Source organism: Castor canadensis, chromosome X, assembly GCF_047511655.1.
Source record: "Castor canadensis chromosome X, mCasCan1.hap1v2, whole genome shotgun sequence".
Taxonomy (NCBI): domain Eukaryota; kingdom Metazoa; phylum Chordata; class Mammalia; order Rodentia; family Castoridae; genus Castor; species Castor canadensis.
In genome coordinates, this window is record NC_133405.1 from 24,914,300 (window position 1) to 24,929,629 (window position 15,330).

At 47.8% G+C, this 15,330-nt stretch overlaps 2 protein-coding genes across 4 annotated transcripts in view; both read left to right on the forward strand.

The window, feature by feature from the left end:
- The window catches only part of Aifm1 (apoptosis inducing factor mitochondria associated 1), a 32,946-nt gene extending 30,647 nt beyond the window's left edge, over nt 1-2,299 (forward strand). For all 3 annotated transcript variants that reach the window (XM_020165279.2, XM_074064050.1, XM_020165277.2), the window contains 2 exons: nt 1,422-1,618; nt 1,956-2,299. In XM_020165279.2, the coding sequence (XP_020020868.1) occupies nt 1,422-1,618; nt 1,956-2,027 (269 nt within the window). In that variant the 3' untranslated portion in view covers nt 2,028-2,299. The remainder of the gene's footprint in view (nt 1-1,421; nt 1,619-1,955) is intronic.
- Nucleotides 2,300-9,039: 6,740 nt separating this feature from the next.
- The window catches only part of Elf4 (E74 like ETS transcription factor 4), a 42,192-nt gene continuing 35,901 nt past the window's right edge, over nt 9,040-15,330 (forward strand). Inside the window, exon 1 of the mRNA XM_074062167.1 lies at nt 9,040-9,103. The gene's annotated coding sequence lies outside the window, so the exon portion shown is untranslated. The remainder of the gene's footprint in view (nt 9,104-15,330) is intronic.

Here is a 15,330-nt window from a genome sequence, read left to right on the forward strand (position 1 = left end):
CTTCGCTCAAGTTATTTAACCTCTGTGTCTTTTTACCAGAGGTATTTCAAGGGCAAGTTGCTGTTTGAGGAGAAAGCAAGAAATTATATGGATGTATAGACCCTTTTCTCAAGTAATTTTAGTGTATGCCATACTCCTTAATTCTTTTTTGTTTGTTTGTTTGTTTTTGTGGTACTGGGGATGGAACCTAAGACCTTGTGCATGCTAGGCAAGCACTGTATCACTGAGCTACACCTCCAGCCTATACACCTTCATTCTGATCTCTCCTAGTAAGTGGATCCAGGACAGAGACCCAAGAACTTACCAAGTCCAGGTCACTCCTCTATCAACTTGGCAGTATTGTCTAGAGCCTAGTGGTTCTCAGAAGACAAGGTGCCCCTTTCCACATTGCCATTCACTTCCTTCTCTAGGAAGAAATACCCTACCATGGTTTTCCATGCCTTCTGCTTTGGTTATAATGTCTGTCTAGCAGCTCTGTCCAATAGAACTTTCTGTTGTGATGGAAATGTTCTATCTCTACTGTGTTCAGGACATTAGCCACTAGCCACATGTGTCTGTTAAGCACTTGAAACATGGCAAAGGCTCGGGCTATAGTCTAGCATCTGCAAAGTTCTATCCCTAGCACCACAAAAAAGAGGGTGATGAAATAGCCAGGTGACTCATGCCTGTAATTCTAGCTACTTAGGAGGCTGGAATCAGGAAGATCAAGGTTTAAGGCCAGCTGGGGCACATAGTTTGTGAGACCCTGTCTCCAGAATAACTAGAGCAAAATGTACTGGAGGTATGGCTTATGAAGTAAAGTGCCTGCTTTGCGAGCATGAAACTTTGAGTTCAAACCCTAGTCCTGCTCAAAAAGTGGGGAGGAATAAAATAAAAAGAAAGAAGGGAAACATGGCAAGTGTAAATAACATATTGAATTCTATGTTTTTTTTAATTTGAAGTAATTTTCATTTAATTCACTTTTTTTTTTGTTTTTGGCAGCACTGGGGTTTGAACTCAGGGCCTCACGCTTGCTAGACAGATGCTCTGCCAGCCCAGTAATTTTCATTTTAATAGTTATATGACTCTATAGCTCTCAAATGTTTCTCAGAGGACATGAGCAAGCCTTTTACAGTTTGAAGAAATATAAAAACCAGGAAATATCCATAGCTTAAATTTAAAATGAGGTAACAAGGGAGGGAAGTTCAAGGTCAGACTGAGTAGTGCCCAGGAGCTGGCAAGGAAGAGCTTCCTTTTGGCTTTGTCAGTAGAGAGGGGCTGGACAAGGCCAGCATGCACTGAGGGACATTAAAAAGAATCATCTAGAAGCAGCTTGAAACCATTCTCAAAAGACACTTGCCTTCTAGAATTTCCCAAGCTTGAGTAACTGAAGTTTGCACTTTTGTGTGTTTTTTTGTTGGGTGTTGGGGCACTGGCTACAGGGACTGGTATCCGCTCAGAGAGTGAGACAGAGTCGGAGGCCTCCGAAATCACTATTCCTCCCAGCACCCCTGCAACCCCACAGGCCCCTGTGGATGGGGAGGACTATGGCAAAGGCGTCATCTTCTACCTCAGGGACAAAGTGGTTGTGGGGATTGTGCTATGGAACGTCTTTAACCGAATGCCAATTGCAAGGAAGGTAGGTACTTGTCAGAGCCCTTAGAGGAAGTTGAGAAGTACATGTTGGAAAACACTCTTAGGACTTCATAAGATGTTCTGAAATACATTGTCCACCCAGGTCAGATTGTGCTTAAGCAGAACAAAGACTTAGCCTGGGTTCAGGAACATTTCTTTTTTAACTTGGGACGTCGTGGGATGGCCTGGGAGTTGGCAAGTTTCTCATATGGACTTAGGAAGCTGTTCCCACAACTCCCTTCCAATATGTGCTGGGGACTGGCCCAGGCAGCCCCATTGTGTGAGCCAGGCATGGGTGTACATGGAGTGAGTTAGGGACCCATTGTTACTCTCTGCCTCAGATCATTAAGGATGGTGAACAGCATGAAGATCTCAATGAAGTAGCCAAACTCTTCAACATTCACGAAGATTAAAGCTCCACGGTGGAATAGACAAGCGCTTCTCCATGCCTGACAGCAGTTTGGATGGGTAAAGGAGCATTTTTTTATTCAGTGAACTTTCTCTTCATGTATGAGTGTGAATGATTGAGTTCTTTGTGAATATTTTCAACAATGTAGGCAAATTCTTAATGTTCACATCATGAAATAAAATGATTCTTCTAAATTAAGTTCTGTTCTCTTTTAAAGAGGGCAGATGAGTGGAGGAAAGCTGTATATATCAGACAGCAAGTAAACTGCAGATACTACCAAGTGTGTGGATTTTTTTCCCAGCCTGTATTCCCTGCTCCATACTCTAAACTCCTGTCAACTCCCTGATTTCGTGCACCTCCATGTCTCTCTGTCCTTAACACTTGACTGTCTCCTCTTCTTTAGGGAAGTTTGCTATCCCTATTGACGACTTTCCAGGGCTGGGGGTATGGCTCAAATGGTAGAGTACTTACCTAGAAAATGCAAGGCCCTGAGTTCAAACCCCTGTACCACACACACACAAAAAAAAAACAAATCTAGCCAGGGGTATGTAACTCAGTGGTAGACTAATGTGTGCTTAGCATGTGTGGGGCCCTGATTCAATCCTCAGCACCAACAAATAAATAAATCAATAAATATTAAAAATAATAAAATCCTATTTCAATTGAGAAGAGATTTTTTACTGCTTTTACGGGTCCTATTATGAGTTTTTCTGTAAAGAGAAAATTATGGCTTGAATTTAAAAAATACTGATTTTGAGCAAATGAAGTTGTAGCTACAACCAAATCCCTTCTGAACAGTGGGAAAACAAGCCAAGTCGCTACTGTAAGAATTACTGCCCTACAACAGGTTCTTGTTATGTTGACACAGGTTCTGTGGACCATGATGTATGTCATACCCCAACTCATATGTAGAAACTCATCTAGTATCCTATGAGGTAGGAATTATTAAGTAGCAATAATTGCTGCTTACAAATATGGGAGCAAGACATTTAAATCCCTGAAGTGTTTAAAAAATCGTTTTCAAAAGATCAAACTGTCATTTGTCTTGTTTTAGTGGTATGTGAATTCAGTCTAATTCTTTGACAGCTGTTAACTTTTCATGGTATATCATTGCAATTCAGTTAATTAAAATTAAGTGCTCTATTCATCTAATTAGTGTTCATTGCCTACTATGAGCCAGATAGATGCCATAATTGGAAGATGTATAAAACATGGACATTATTTTTAAGGAACTGTAGGTGTGAGTGAAGAATGCAGGCCACATAGATGTAGAAGTACGATAAAATATGTCCACAGAAATACACACCAAGTACTGTGGATATGCCAAGAATGGAGAGATCAACCAGAGTGAGCATCCATCCGTAGTCAACCACTCTGCTAGATCACTTCCTAAAGCATCATTTGGTCCACATCTCCCCTGTTTAAGAATGTGCAGTAACTACCTGTCGCCAACATATTGAGTCCAAAGTCTCCCGTAGCACTCCATGATCTCAATGCACCCTGCCTGTCTGACCTTCTTTCCCATGATTTTTAATATGCACACATACACACGCACACACCCCTCCGATTTATTGCCACCTTTAAACGTTTTGTCATTCCCTTCACACATGGAACACCATTCCCCCTTCCGTTTTACCTTACAAATCCTACTTGTCTTTCAGAGCTCAAATCAAGCCTCATCGTGACATGGTACCAGTTGGACTAGTGTCCATTTCTCCCATTTCTGAGCTCCAATTGTACTTATTACCTTTGAACTTAGTTCTTTTAAAATTTTTTATTAGCATGTATTAATTGTACATTTTAGGATAGAGAACCCTAAAATATGTGTTATTTCTATATATGCATACAGCATGCACTGATCAAATCTAATCTCCCTTTTTCCATACTCCCTCACCCTTCCCAAGTAATCACTATTCTGCTTACAGGTTGGCTTTTTTTAGCTTTCACATATAAGAGAGAGCATTGTAATTGTTCTTTTAAAAATTATTTCAAATTAATTTTTATAACATAAAACATAAAAATTGTATATACTTACAGGATATCATGTGATGTTTTGATTATGTATACTTTGTGTAGTGTTCAAATAAGGGTAAACATCTCTTTTTTTTTGGGTGCTGAAAATGGAACCCAAGATCTCTTGCTACCACTGAGCTACACTCCCAGCCCATATCTATTGTTCTTTAAGTCATTCTAAACAAATTGTACGCTATCCCAGAACAGGAACTGGTTTTTTTTCTCCATTCAGGATGGGGACCACTTGCCACACCCCTCAAAACCCTGCCAGAGCGCTAAACAAGTCCCTGATTGATTGGTTAGATGATGCTAGATAACAGGATTGACTGTGAAAACGAGCCTCTGTCTTGTAGCCTCTGGTCTCTGTAATTTATGTTGTTTATGGAAGGACATTCAGACCCCCATCACGTCACCCACTGCCACAACTTGCCACTTACCCAGGATACATTTAATCTGCCTAGGCCACGGAAGATCACAGGGTCTGATTTCTGACTCCACAGACAAGCAGTGCCAGATGAGGTTTGGCCCTCGGTAGGAGCTCTGTGATTAACTGGGCCACACCACAGTACAGGACAGGGCTAGTCACGCCCTGGGAAGAAGAGTCCAGGCTTTGCCAAAATGCCAAGTGTTTGGAACCCACCCACTTCAACCCTGCCTTCCCTTGCCATTTCACAAAAGACGTCAGGTGGTACCTTGGCACCACTTAGTGATGGCACTAGCCTTTGCCTGGCTACCTTTAAGGCATGATAGGAGATGTGCTGATATTTTAAAGCTGGAGAAATAGAACTGAGAGAAGGAAGTTTGTTTGATTGGAAAAGGGTCAGATTATGCCTCTGAGACAAAGATGAGGTCAACATATGTGATTTTTTTTTCTGTTCTAATCAACAAGGCCTGTTTTGGAGACAGGAGGCTTATAACAGAAAGGGGTGGAGTGGGGGTGCACAGTGACCTACTGCAGGCTACTTCCTTGAAGGAAAACCAGCAGCTCCTCTAGAGACCCATTTATACAATGAACTCTCCCCTCCCTTCCACTGCTACCCCTTCCCTTTCCCGCTTCTCTCAAGTTTGGCTTCTGTAGTATCCCTTCTGTCTCTCCTTCCCTGACTCCACCTAAAACCGGGTACCCTTGCTGCCCTAAAGTTTGTTGGGACTCAATCCTAGTGCCTTGTTTTCTGTGGGGAGGAAGTCCTGTGGGCCCAGAAAAGAAGTAGGCCTGCCTCTGGCCTCCTTCCCATCTTATCAGGGAATTCCTGGCGGGCACAGACACACGTACACACACACACACCAAAAAAAAAAAAAAAAAACAGACACACAGCCCAAGCCAGTGATGACATCCCCCTGCCTGGCTGGTTGTACACATGGGTGTGACTGGGTCAGAGTACAGGGAGGGTCTAAATGTTTACATAGTGGACTGCCAAGCCCTGGTTGGAAAACAGAGATTGTCTCAAAATGGATACTTTGAGAAAGAAAGGTAGCCCCTTGACATCCAAAAGCTGACCTGGTACTATTGGCAAGGCCTTGGTGTGGCTGCCACTCACAGCTAGGCTTGGGTGTCCTTTTGGGCATAGACAGATTCACAGGCCATTGGCCTCACACAAGGCCACTGTGTGACCATGATGAGTCCAGACAAAAACGAGACCACTCCATAATCATGTGTGAATGCAGACAAAAACATGAACATTGCCCAAACCACAAAAATGACCAAATACCTCCCAGCCTGGCTAATCTGAGTGACTGCTCCTTCTTTACCAGTCATAGCTTTAGCCTTGCTCTAGTATGCCCTCCTATCGGATAACATTTGTTTAGCAAGGTACCCAATCCGGTCCTAGGAGTACCCTCTGCTTCCTGACAGCATCCAATCACAGAGCAAAACTCAGCTTCCTTAAATCCTCCACCAATTTCCCCAACGCAACGGGAATCCTATAACAAGTCTTTTCTACCCCGGCTTCCTGAGACTCCTCTGTGGTTCCCCATGGTGTGCCTTCTCTCTTGCCACAGTGAATAATAAATGCAACTTGTTCAACCACAAGAGTATTCTGGTGGTCTTTGGCTGGAGGACACTGGCAATTGGAGACAAAAAGCAAAAATCTCTCCTGGAGGCTCATTACCAGGCAGAGACCTGAGGAAATTTTTTCCTAGTCCTATCTTTTCTTTAAGATCCTACCTAAGTACTCACTTCAGTACTAAAATTGGAACAATACAGAGATTAGCATGGCTTATAAATTTGTGAAGTGTTCTTATATTTTTGCTTTTGTAGAGGTTCTGGGCAGTCTTTGTCTGCTACCTCCTGCAGAGTAGCCGAAATGGCTATGAAATGATGGAAAGGGTCTGGTCTCATCAGCCTCTTCATCTAGGGGAACAGAGTAGTGTCCTATAGGTTTTTCAACTAAATGGATTAGTTTTTTAGACCCCCTCCCAAAAAGACCTTACCTAGTACCAGTGGAGCCTCCAAGACCCACATCTCAGTTGTGGAAAGCCCAGGAGTCATCTCTGGTCAGCAGATAGAGGTACCTGGCCTCCCAGGCATGTTCTCACCCAGGATGTCTTGGCATTTGCAGGACAACCCAGAGATACTGCTTGGGAAATACTTAATGTGGGTGCTGAATTTAGAAATATGTGCATAAGTATATTCATGTATGTAACATTTGTTAACAAACATTTTCTGAGAACTGCATATCATGGTGCTGTGCTAGACCCTGGAGGTAAAGAGATGAGTAAAAGCCTTCAATGGCTTTTTAAACTAGTGGCAGACACAGACAAGCCAATGAGCACTATCAGTGCAACATAAGTACTGGGAATATGATTTGTGAGTTCCAAATGGAACTTTATTGCCTCCCAGGATGCTTTCTTGTCCTCCTATCTGTTCTAGGTTTTTCTTTCACTGGGAAGACCATGGTTCTTCCCATTCTCAGATTGTATCTTCTCTGTCATCCCTAGGAAGAGAGCATGGACATAGAAGATGTAGCTGACAGTCCTTTTGTCCGGTGTGATTACTCATCTCTCTTCACTTTTCCTCAGGCCATTCATTCTCCCTCCTTCCTCTTGGAACCTCTACAGTCTTCCCCCCACCCCCCGCCCTAGTTTTCCTTTTCCTTATGTTTCTTCCTCAGGTTTCAATAAGTGCTCTCTTGCCCATAAGTTCTCTTCTGAAGCAGTGGAGCACAGTAAAAAGAGCACTCTTGTGGCTTTGAGTCTGTTTTGCCACCAACTACATTGTATGGCCTTGGGCATCCAATTTTCTAGGCCTCAGCTTCCACATCTGTAGCAAAGAGAATAGACTAGATCATCTTTCGACCTGCAGTCCTAACCTGTGTATGGAAAAGTCTTGGTGCTTCATCTGTGCATGGCCTCAGTCACCTGTCATCTCTAAGGTCTAGCTAGAGCAGATGTTAATGGAGTCTAAAGCCTTTGGCAAGTAACTCCCCACCATAGCTCTATTGCCCCTTTGACTCAACTAGATTTACAGGTTTGTTGCTTCATTTTTAATTTTATTTTTTCTGCTTATGGTTTATGATTCTTTGACCTAGAAAATTACATCTGGACCTAGGACACCTGGAAATTGCACCCTGCTTTATTTCCCCTCTATGGAGAGCTTGACAGCCTCAAAAGTGGGTTCCGTGTGACGTACCATCCTTCTTCCGCCCCTAAAGTTTGCCTCCAAACCCAGACTTTCTCCTGGGAAAGTTTTACAGTGCAATTATTCTCAGCCATTATCCTACTATATGCATTCCTACCCAGCCATTTAATAGCTCCCAATCCTCAGCAAACACACCCTGCAGAGCTAGTGAGTGGACAGCCACCATAACCCAGGGCAGCTCTCAACTTGATGCCAAAACAGGAACTCAGAAAACCTCCCTCATGCCACATAAGCCTAAAGCCCCACCCTTACACCACCCCCTTGCTCTTTGTCCATGGCCATTTCCACATTGTGGCCTTGGCAAAGCCATGCCCTGAAGTGCAGTGACAAGTGAGCCAGGAAGCCTGCAAATTTCTGTGCTGGACTGCTACCATATAGATGAAAGGAAATTGCATACAGGGCAAGAATGACACTCCAGTCCACTATTTGCTCTGTGAGAAAAGGATGCTTAAGGACCATGCCCCTCAGGAAGGAAAGGGCAGGTTTATGTTTCCAAGGCCAGCAGAGCTCGTGCTTAAAGTCTTCCCTGGTCTGGGCCTAAGACCATCAGCCACTTTGTTGAAACAACTATTCCAAGCAACCAGTGTGGGATTCCAGTCTCCCACCCCCATGATGAGATAAGACAATCCTCTCTCTCCTTCCGCCATTCTCAAACTAGTGACACATAGAGTTGGAGCGAAAGCCACCTCAAAGTCGCCCCCACACCAATCTGAAGTGGTCCAGTGCCAAGTTCCAGGAGGAAAAGCCACAGTGACTTGTCAGGCAATCAGCTTGATTTAATGGAGGGGTCCAGGACAATTGTCCCCTTGGTGACACAAGCCTTCATGAACCCCCACCACCACCACCACACATACACACACAGCAAGCCCTGTTCACTGGAACAGGAGGCTCCAAAGAAGAGACTTCAGCTTCCAGGTGAACTCCCCAGTTAGTGTGGAGGCCCAGAGGCAGGAAGGGATTGCCATCAGCCTTCCCCTCAACAGAAAGAGGTGGCTTCTTCTCATAGGAGGTGGCTGTTTGAAAAGGGATACCTTAGTGGGCCTTTGCCCAAAGTTGCAACATGCAGTTCTCTCCTGGGCATTCCCTGTGCGCCTCAAAACAGCGCAGAGTGGCAGGGCTGGAATAGAGGCACATAGGTCCCCAAGGGCACTGCCTGACACTTCTTTCCCAGCTGCCCCACCGAATCCTTCCACTGGAGCTCAGAGCCGCCCTTGCTCGCTCGCCTGTGGGACAAGAGGGGGAGGAAGGGTTGGACAGGAGCAGGAAAGAAGAAATTGAGGGGAAGTTTCAAGGGGTGTGCCGACCAGGGCGGAGGATTCTCGTTCTCATGAGTCAGCGGATAGGGCCCAGTGTGACTTCACTGCTTCCCGAGAAGAGGCGCCCTGGGGCAGGAGGCCGCTCGCTCACAGTGCAGCAGCAGGAGTGGGAAGGTTGGAGCACTGGTTGTCCTCGCCTGACAGGGCGCGGAGCAGGGCTCGGGGCTGTGCTAAGCTGGAAAGGCCACTTGAGGGTTGGGGCGGCGAGGGGAGGCCGTGCGCCAGCGGGGAAAGCTCGGGACAGAGGAGCCACCTCTCCTGGGGCGCCAGTTCGCGCAGCAGATGCTGCTGCGCCACCGCGCGCGTTCCGCCTGTAGGTGGCGCTGCAGAGACGCCCTCGCGCGCTAGGTGCGGGGTGGGGCCGGGGGAGGGGGGGAGGATGTCGGCCGCACTGGGGCTTCTGGGTTGGGGAGGCGCGCACGGCGAGAAAGGAGGTGGCAAGTAAAAACGAGAGGGGTCGCCAGGGCCCCCGCTGCCACTTGGGCTGGCTGTTCGGACTAGAGGAGGCCAGGCTCCCATCCGAGTGGCAGGAGAGTCAGGAGAGCTGCCCAGTAGTGCGAGCGCCCCAGGCGAAGGGCTAGTTCCTACACGTTTTTTTTTGTTTTTTTTTCCGTAGTCCCTCGGGCCACCGCCCAGGCCCCGCAGAACTCCGGGCGACTCTAAACTTTAGCAAAGGGATTGCGGTTTCAGGGCCTCTGCAATCTGGGGATGGTGCTCTTGACCCGCGGGCAATAGAATGGAAACTTTGAGTCGCGTCTCAGGCGCTGGGGGTGGGTTTCCCTGAACAGCCACTCTCTAGCCGGGCTCCCTAGAGACCCAGAACGCATCTCCAGCCCAGGGTTACAGACTGTGGCCAGGGCTGGGGCAGCAGTCTGGAACCAGGGCTTTGCCTAGATGAGGGTTAGGGGCTCAGCCCGAGGCTGAATCTAGGACAACAGGAGTTTCATGCTCGTCAATCCGGTCTTCTGCAGCTAGCTACATAAGAAAAAAGAGCTAAGCGGCCCATTTGGGGTTCAAACTTGGCAATCCTGTCTCCCTAGATAGAGCTTTGTGTCCTAACTCCTTGTAAGTGCTGGGCTCTACAAGTCATGATGCTGCATTGGACCTCCCATAGTAGTTCATGGTTGTGTGGTGACTGTTTAAGTTAACAAATTGAGAATATCAGAGCCCCAAAATAGCCTGTGGCCAGACACCTTCGAGCTGAGTGGGAACAACAGTTGCGGGGCACCAACCTCTTCCTTTTCAAAGGCTAGAGTGGCCATTTCTATGATACAGCTTTACAGATAAAATACGGGCAGAGCGAGCCCAAAAATGAAAGTCCTAGTGTTCTGGGTGCCTCTTCTCCCCTGTCAGTCCTGTCCAACTCTCCTGCTTTCAGGGTGTCCAAAGCCATATGAGAAAGTTATCTAAAGATTTTCCATAAAGAAGAGGAAAAGGGAAAAAATGCAAAGGATCCTAAACGTTCCCAGGTTTCATTGTGTGCCAGGAGAAATACCGTCTGTCTCCTGCCCAGACCTCAGAACCCGGGCCTCTTTCCTACAGGCGGTGCCCAGCTATTCCTGGAAACCCCTCCTTTCTAGCAGCCCCCTCCCCAAAGTGTCTCCTCCCAGAGTACAACTGAGGAAAAGGATCAAATGGGCAAAGCTTGATGCTGTCTGCCCCCAACCTGACCTGCAGTCTTCAGCCTGTGCCCTCCGATGCCACTTGCTGGCTTCTCCCTGAGTTGGGAACTCTCCCCTCCAGCCTGGCCCTGTGCCCCACTAGGTGACTGGGAGAAGATCTGATATACTAATTTGTGTTAATGGGCACTAATGGGGGTCACGTGCTAGCCTAGCTTCACTACCTCAACCCCAAGTTCAGGCTTCAAGGATGGGAATTTCAGGCTGACTAATCTCCACTACTGGCTGGAGGGGGTGGGGAGTGGGAAGAATCGAAGGCCCAGGACCATCCCATGGTGCTGGTGCATTTGTTCAAGCTGCTGCCTCGGTTTCAGTTTCATCCTTGGCTGACACTTTCCTCCCACAGTGGAATTGCTTTGGTTTGCCTCCAGCCCCTCTCCCCTCCCCTCCTACCCCTCTTTTGGACTGCTAACTTCCCTCAGTCAGCCCTTCACTTCGTGAGGGGAGAGATGGGAAGATAATTTGGCAGCAATGAGGAAAAAATGTACACGTAGTCACCCTCAGACACACAGGCTCACATACCATACTGCCTTGCAGACACACACGCATGCACGCCCTTCACAAACACACATGCAAACACATGGGGACTCGACCTTCATATCCAAGGCTGGAGTGCATGTGCATGGATGCACTCAAACACACACACACCCATACACACACACAACCAGCCATGGTGACACCCTCACTCATAGCCAGGAGACCCACACAGACGCACACACAGGCAGGCAAGGCCCTAGAAGAGACTCACACCACACACACACAGATTTCCAGGTACACTCACACTCCTTCACACAAACCAGCAGCAGCAGCTGAGTTGGATGACTTCCTCAAAAGAGGGCTGGAAAGTTTGTTTGCTGCCAGAGAAGGGGCCTAGACATTCCGTGAAATGACTCATACTGCACCTTTATAGACATTAAATGTTGCATTAAACAACAACAACAACTCTCAACCCCTGACGTGGGGCCAGGGTGGGAAAACTGAGGAGCGGCTGCCTTCCCATTGGGCCTCTGCTGTGCTTCTGGCTAGCAAATGTCTCTGGCTTGTCCTGGATTACCTGAGGGACACAGCAAAACTGAGGGAATAGAATCATCAACCTCCTGGTGCAACCCTCAGCCTGGGCTCGCCCCTGGCAGAAGGTAAAGTGGGTTCTGATCAGCGCCCCTCACAGCCTCTTCCCCAACCCCCGCCCCCATCACCAGGCCTGGATGTCTGGGAACAAGTCCTGTGCCCCCATTGTGGTGGTCCAGTCTGAGCCTCCTGATCTCGCCTCCTATTCAAGTGCCTTCCCCAACTTTGCTAGGTCTGTCCTTACTGCAGCATCAGTGCACAACTCCAGGGGGCAACATTCACCTTATAAAATATGTAAAGCCTTATATTGTGACTGGAACCCTCTCCCCTTCATCTGAGGAAGGAGCACCAACTTGATGGCTGCTTGTGTCCCTGTCCCCCAGAACACTCAAAGAAATCACTTGGTGCCCCTCTGGCAAAACTTCCATTTGCTGACGTCCTGGTCCACTGGCACTGGGTTGTGGCAGGCCAGTCAAGACCAGGACCCCTCTTCGCTCTAAAGACACATCAGAAGCCAAAAGGATGGCACAAGATAGGCACTAGGCCTGCAGATGTTGAGGCACAAGGAGTCAACTCTGGCTCCCCTGGACAGTGTCCCCAAATCCTTGGCTGCCCGGAGTAGGTATGTGTTACTCTGCGCTGGCCTCAGGGACATTTTCAGGCTGAGCTCTGGCACCAAGATAGGGGCTGGGGACCAGTGGAACTAGAGACTGTGGGAGAAGGAGTGAGGGGGGCTTCATTTGCTGAACTTTACCTGAGGCCATTTCTTCTTTATTTTTTTTCCCCTCAAATGAGCCACAGGCTTGGGTCTCTCCCAGTTCCTACCTCCCAAATCTCCCTTCATCCCAGAGGGACAACTGAAGGGGACTCAAAGTGTTTCCCAAACCCCAGCCCTGCTCATGGATATAAGTATAGCAGGGACAGATCTTCCCAACAGCCACCGTGCCCAAGATTGACATACTGAGTGCCAGCTCTGGGCCAGCAACCCCTTCTGTCAGGCTGTCACCCTCCCTCCAGGCTTCCCCTTGAGCTGCTGTCCAGCCCATCAAGAAGTAAGACCCAGTTCCTCCAGAAGTTTTGTAGGGCTCTCATGGTACCAGGGCCTGTCTGGAGGATAAATGTAAAACTCTCCACTTTAACCATTGAAAACTGAGTGGGGTAGGGGGACCAAGTGACTTTCTAAGAGCCCCAGTCAGGCATTCTCCCTAACCAAGGGAGATGGCTGGCTACCAGCTTCATCTCCTCATCCACCTGCCTGCTTTAGCCTGGGTTCACCTTCACCCCCAAGATGGGCCAGGGCAGCAAGCTTTCAGCCTGTCATCTGGGAAAGAGAACTTGGTGTAATCTATCCCAGGGAGCTTGATTTTGCAGCTACTCTATGAGCTTTTTAGAACAAATACTGTTTATGCTGACCAGCCACAATCTGGGACTTCCAGATTTCTGTCTGTTGTTCAGATTACTTAGGCCTGCTCGTGGAAACCCAACAAATACAAACATGTGGTTACTGAGCACAACTGAAGAATGAAGACTGTCTTTGTAGAAGGGTAACAGGGGGCTTCTCAGCTTTAAAGAGGGGAGGATTCCTGCTTTTGAATATACTTCTTCCAAAAGCCTGATTGATCAGCAACTTTTCTAGCATGTGTCTGTGGTGGAAAGTCAGGGCCACAGAAGCTGTGGCATTGTGGTATTTTCTTCTGGCCACAGGCAGAATAGAATTTGTTGAGGCCAAGTGTTAAGTGAAGGGGGAAGCAACCAGCCATCTTGTCTCCAAAGAACCTGGGGTGATTTGCAGAAGAACATGGGCTATCAGGTCCTGCTTGAAAAGGGGGACAGAGGGCTCAGAAAGCTGTCAATGTGGAAGGACAAATGGAATGCACCAGAGGGGAGGTGATCCCTATACAGACTGTTGGCAGCCGGTAGTCCTTTACCTCTTAGCAGGATCTCGGTTCTGAGGCCTGAGAGTAGCCAGTCAGGGTTGGAGAGCTGGGGTACAGCAAGGAAGGAAAGAGGTTGTGAGTGCACTGCTGGATGGTGCTGCCTGGGCATCTTCAGGCAATACGAGAAGGGGAAATTCCTGCCAAGTCAGGGAATGAGCCATTGACAGAGACAGTGTGGCTGTCATCAGGAGATTGGTGATTTCAGCCTGGCTGGCCCCACCTGGCTGGGGCTCACCCATTGGGGTAAGTGGAACATGGGGAGTCAGGTGGAGAGGGACTGACAGGTCTGGAAGCAGCAAGGTCATGGGGAAAGGCAGCCAGGAAGGTCGTTCAGGTGGCTCATGGCTCCCCAAGGTAAAGTTGCATAAGATTTTCATCACAAGGGTGGGGGTTGCTTTGACAGCAACTCCTAGTGGCTGGGGAAGGGACTTATGGGATTCCCACAGTCTGTGGGCTGCAGGTCACTGGCAGTCAATAAAGCCAGTCACCATGAGTGGTCTGCAGTACTGACCACTCTCTTGCTCTTCCCAAGAAGAAGACCTTGCCTCATTAGGCTTCAGCCTTGGTCTAAACCACATACACTCGCAGAGACCCACCATTACTCTTCAGTAGCATCTGTCTTGGCCCTGTCACATTTTTCTCCCAAGAGCTGGGTTGAGAAAACAAAATGAGGGTAAAGATGATTCTGAAGACAGCTAACATTTATCCAGGGCTTACTAGGTACCAGATACTGCCATAGATGTATAGTTACCCCAGTCCTCACCACAGCCTTGTGCAGGAGGTTCTCATCAGCCTCAGTTTTATTTATTTATGTATTTATTTGCAGTACTGGGGCTTGAACTCAGAACCTCGCACTTGCTAGGCAGGGGCTCTACCACTTGAGCTGCTCCACCAATCTCTTTTTGTGTTGGGTATTTTTGAGATAGGATCTTGAGAATGATTTGCCTGGGCTGGCTTCCAACTGAGATCCTTATGATCTCTACCTTCTGAGTAGCTAGGATTACAGGCATGACCCACTGGCGCCCAACTTATCCTCAATTTTTAAACAGGAAAGTGAGGCTCCCAGAGTTTAAAATGACTTGCCCAAAGTCACACGCTGGTAAATGGTGCTGCTAGAATAAGAACCCAGATCTGTCTGACAACTACTCTTAGAAAAATGGGAACGTGTGTGTGTGTGTGTGTGTGTGTGTGTGTGTGTGTGTGTGTCTGTCCATTAGTGCATATTGAGGGTGTCTGGGATCTATCACAAACTTAAAGAGCAGAGCCTCATGGGCAAGAAGCAGGCAGAGAACTGTGTGTCTCCAGGATCTGGAATCCCCCAAGGAAAGTGTACCCACCTGTAAAAGAAAAAGAAATGAGAGCTTGTTCTGGTATTTGTTTCGGTGACTTGACTATAAGTAGCCAGGAGGTCTCAGGGGCCAGTGCCTCAGTCCAACCACTAGATCTTTCCCTGTTAACCTTTAATCTACAGCTGCCTTTGCTGCTGTCATCCCTCAGTCCTGCACCAGGGATCATCTTTGCCAAGGCAGATACTGGTGGCTGAAACAGTCCTTGAACCAACCGCGGGCCCTTTGGCCACCCCTCACCCTTCAGAGGGCCCTCCTCTCCTGGGGCCCCTTCAGCTGCTTTCTGCCAAGTAGGCCTAGCTGGGGCACTC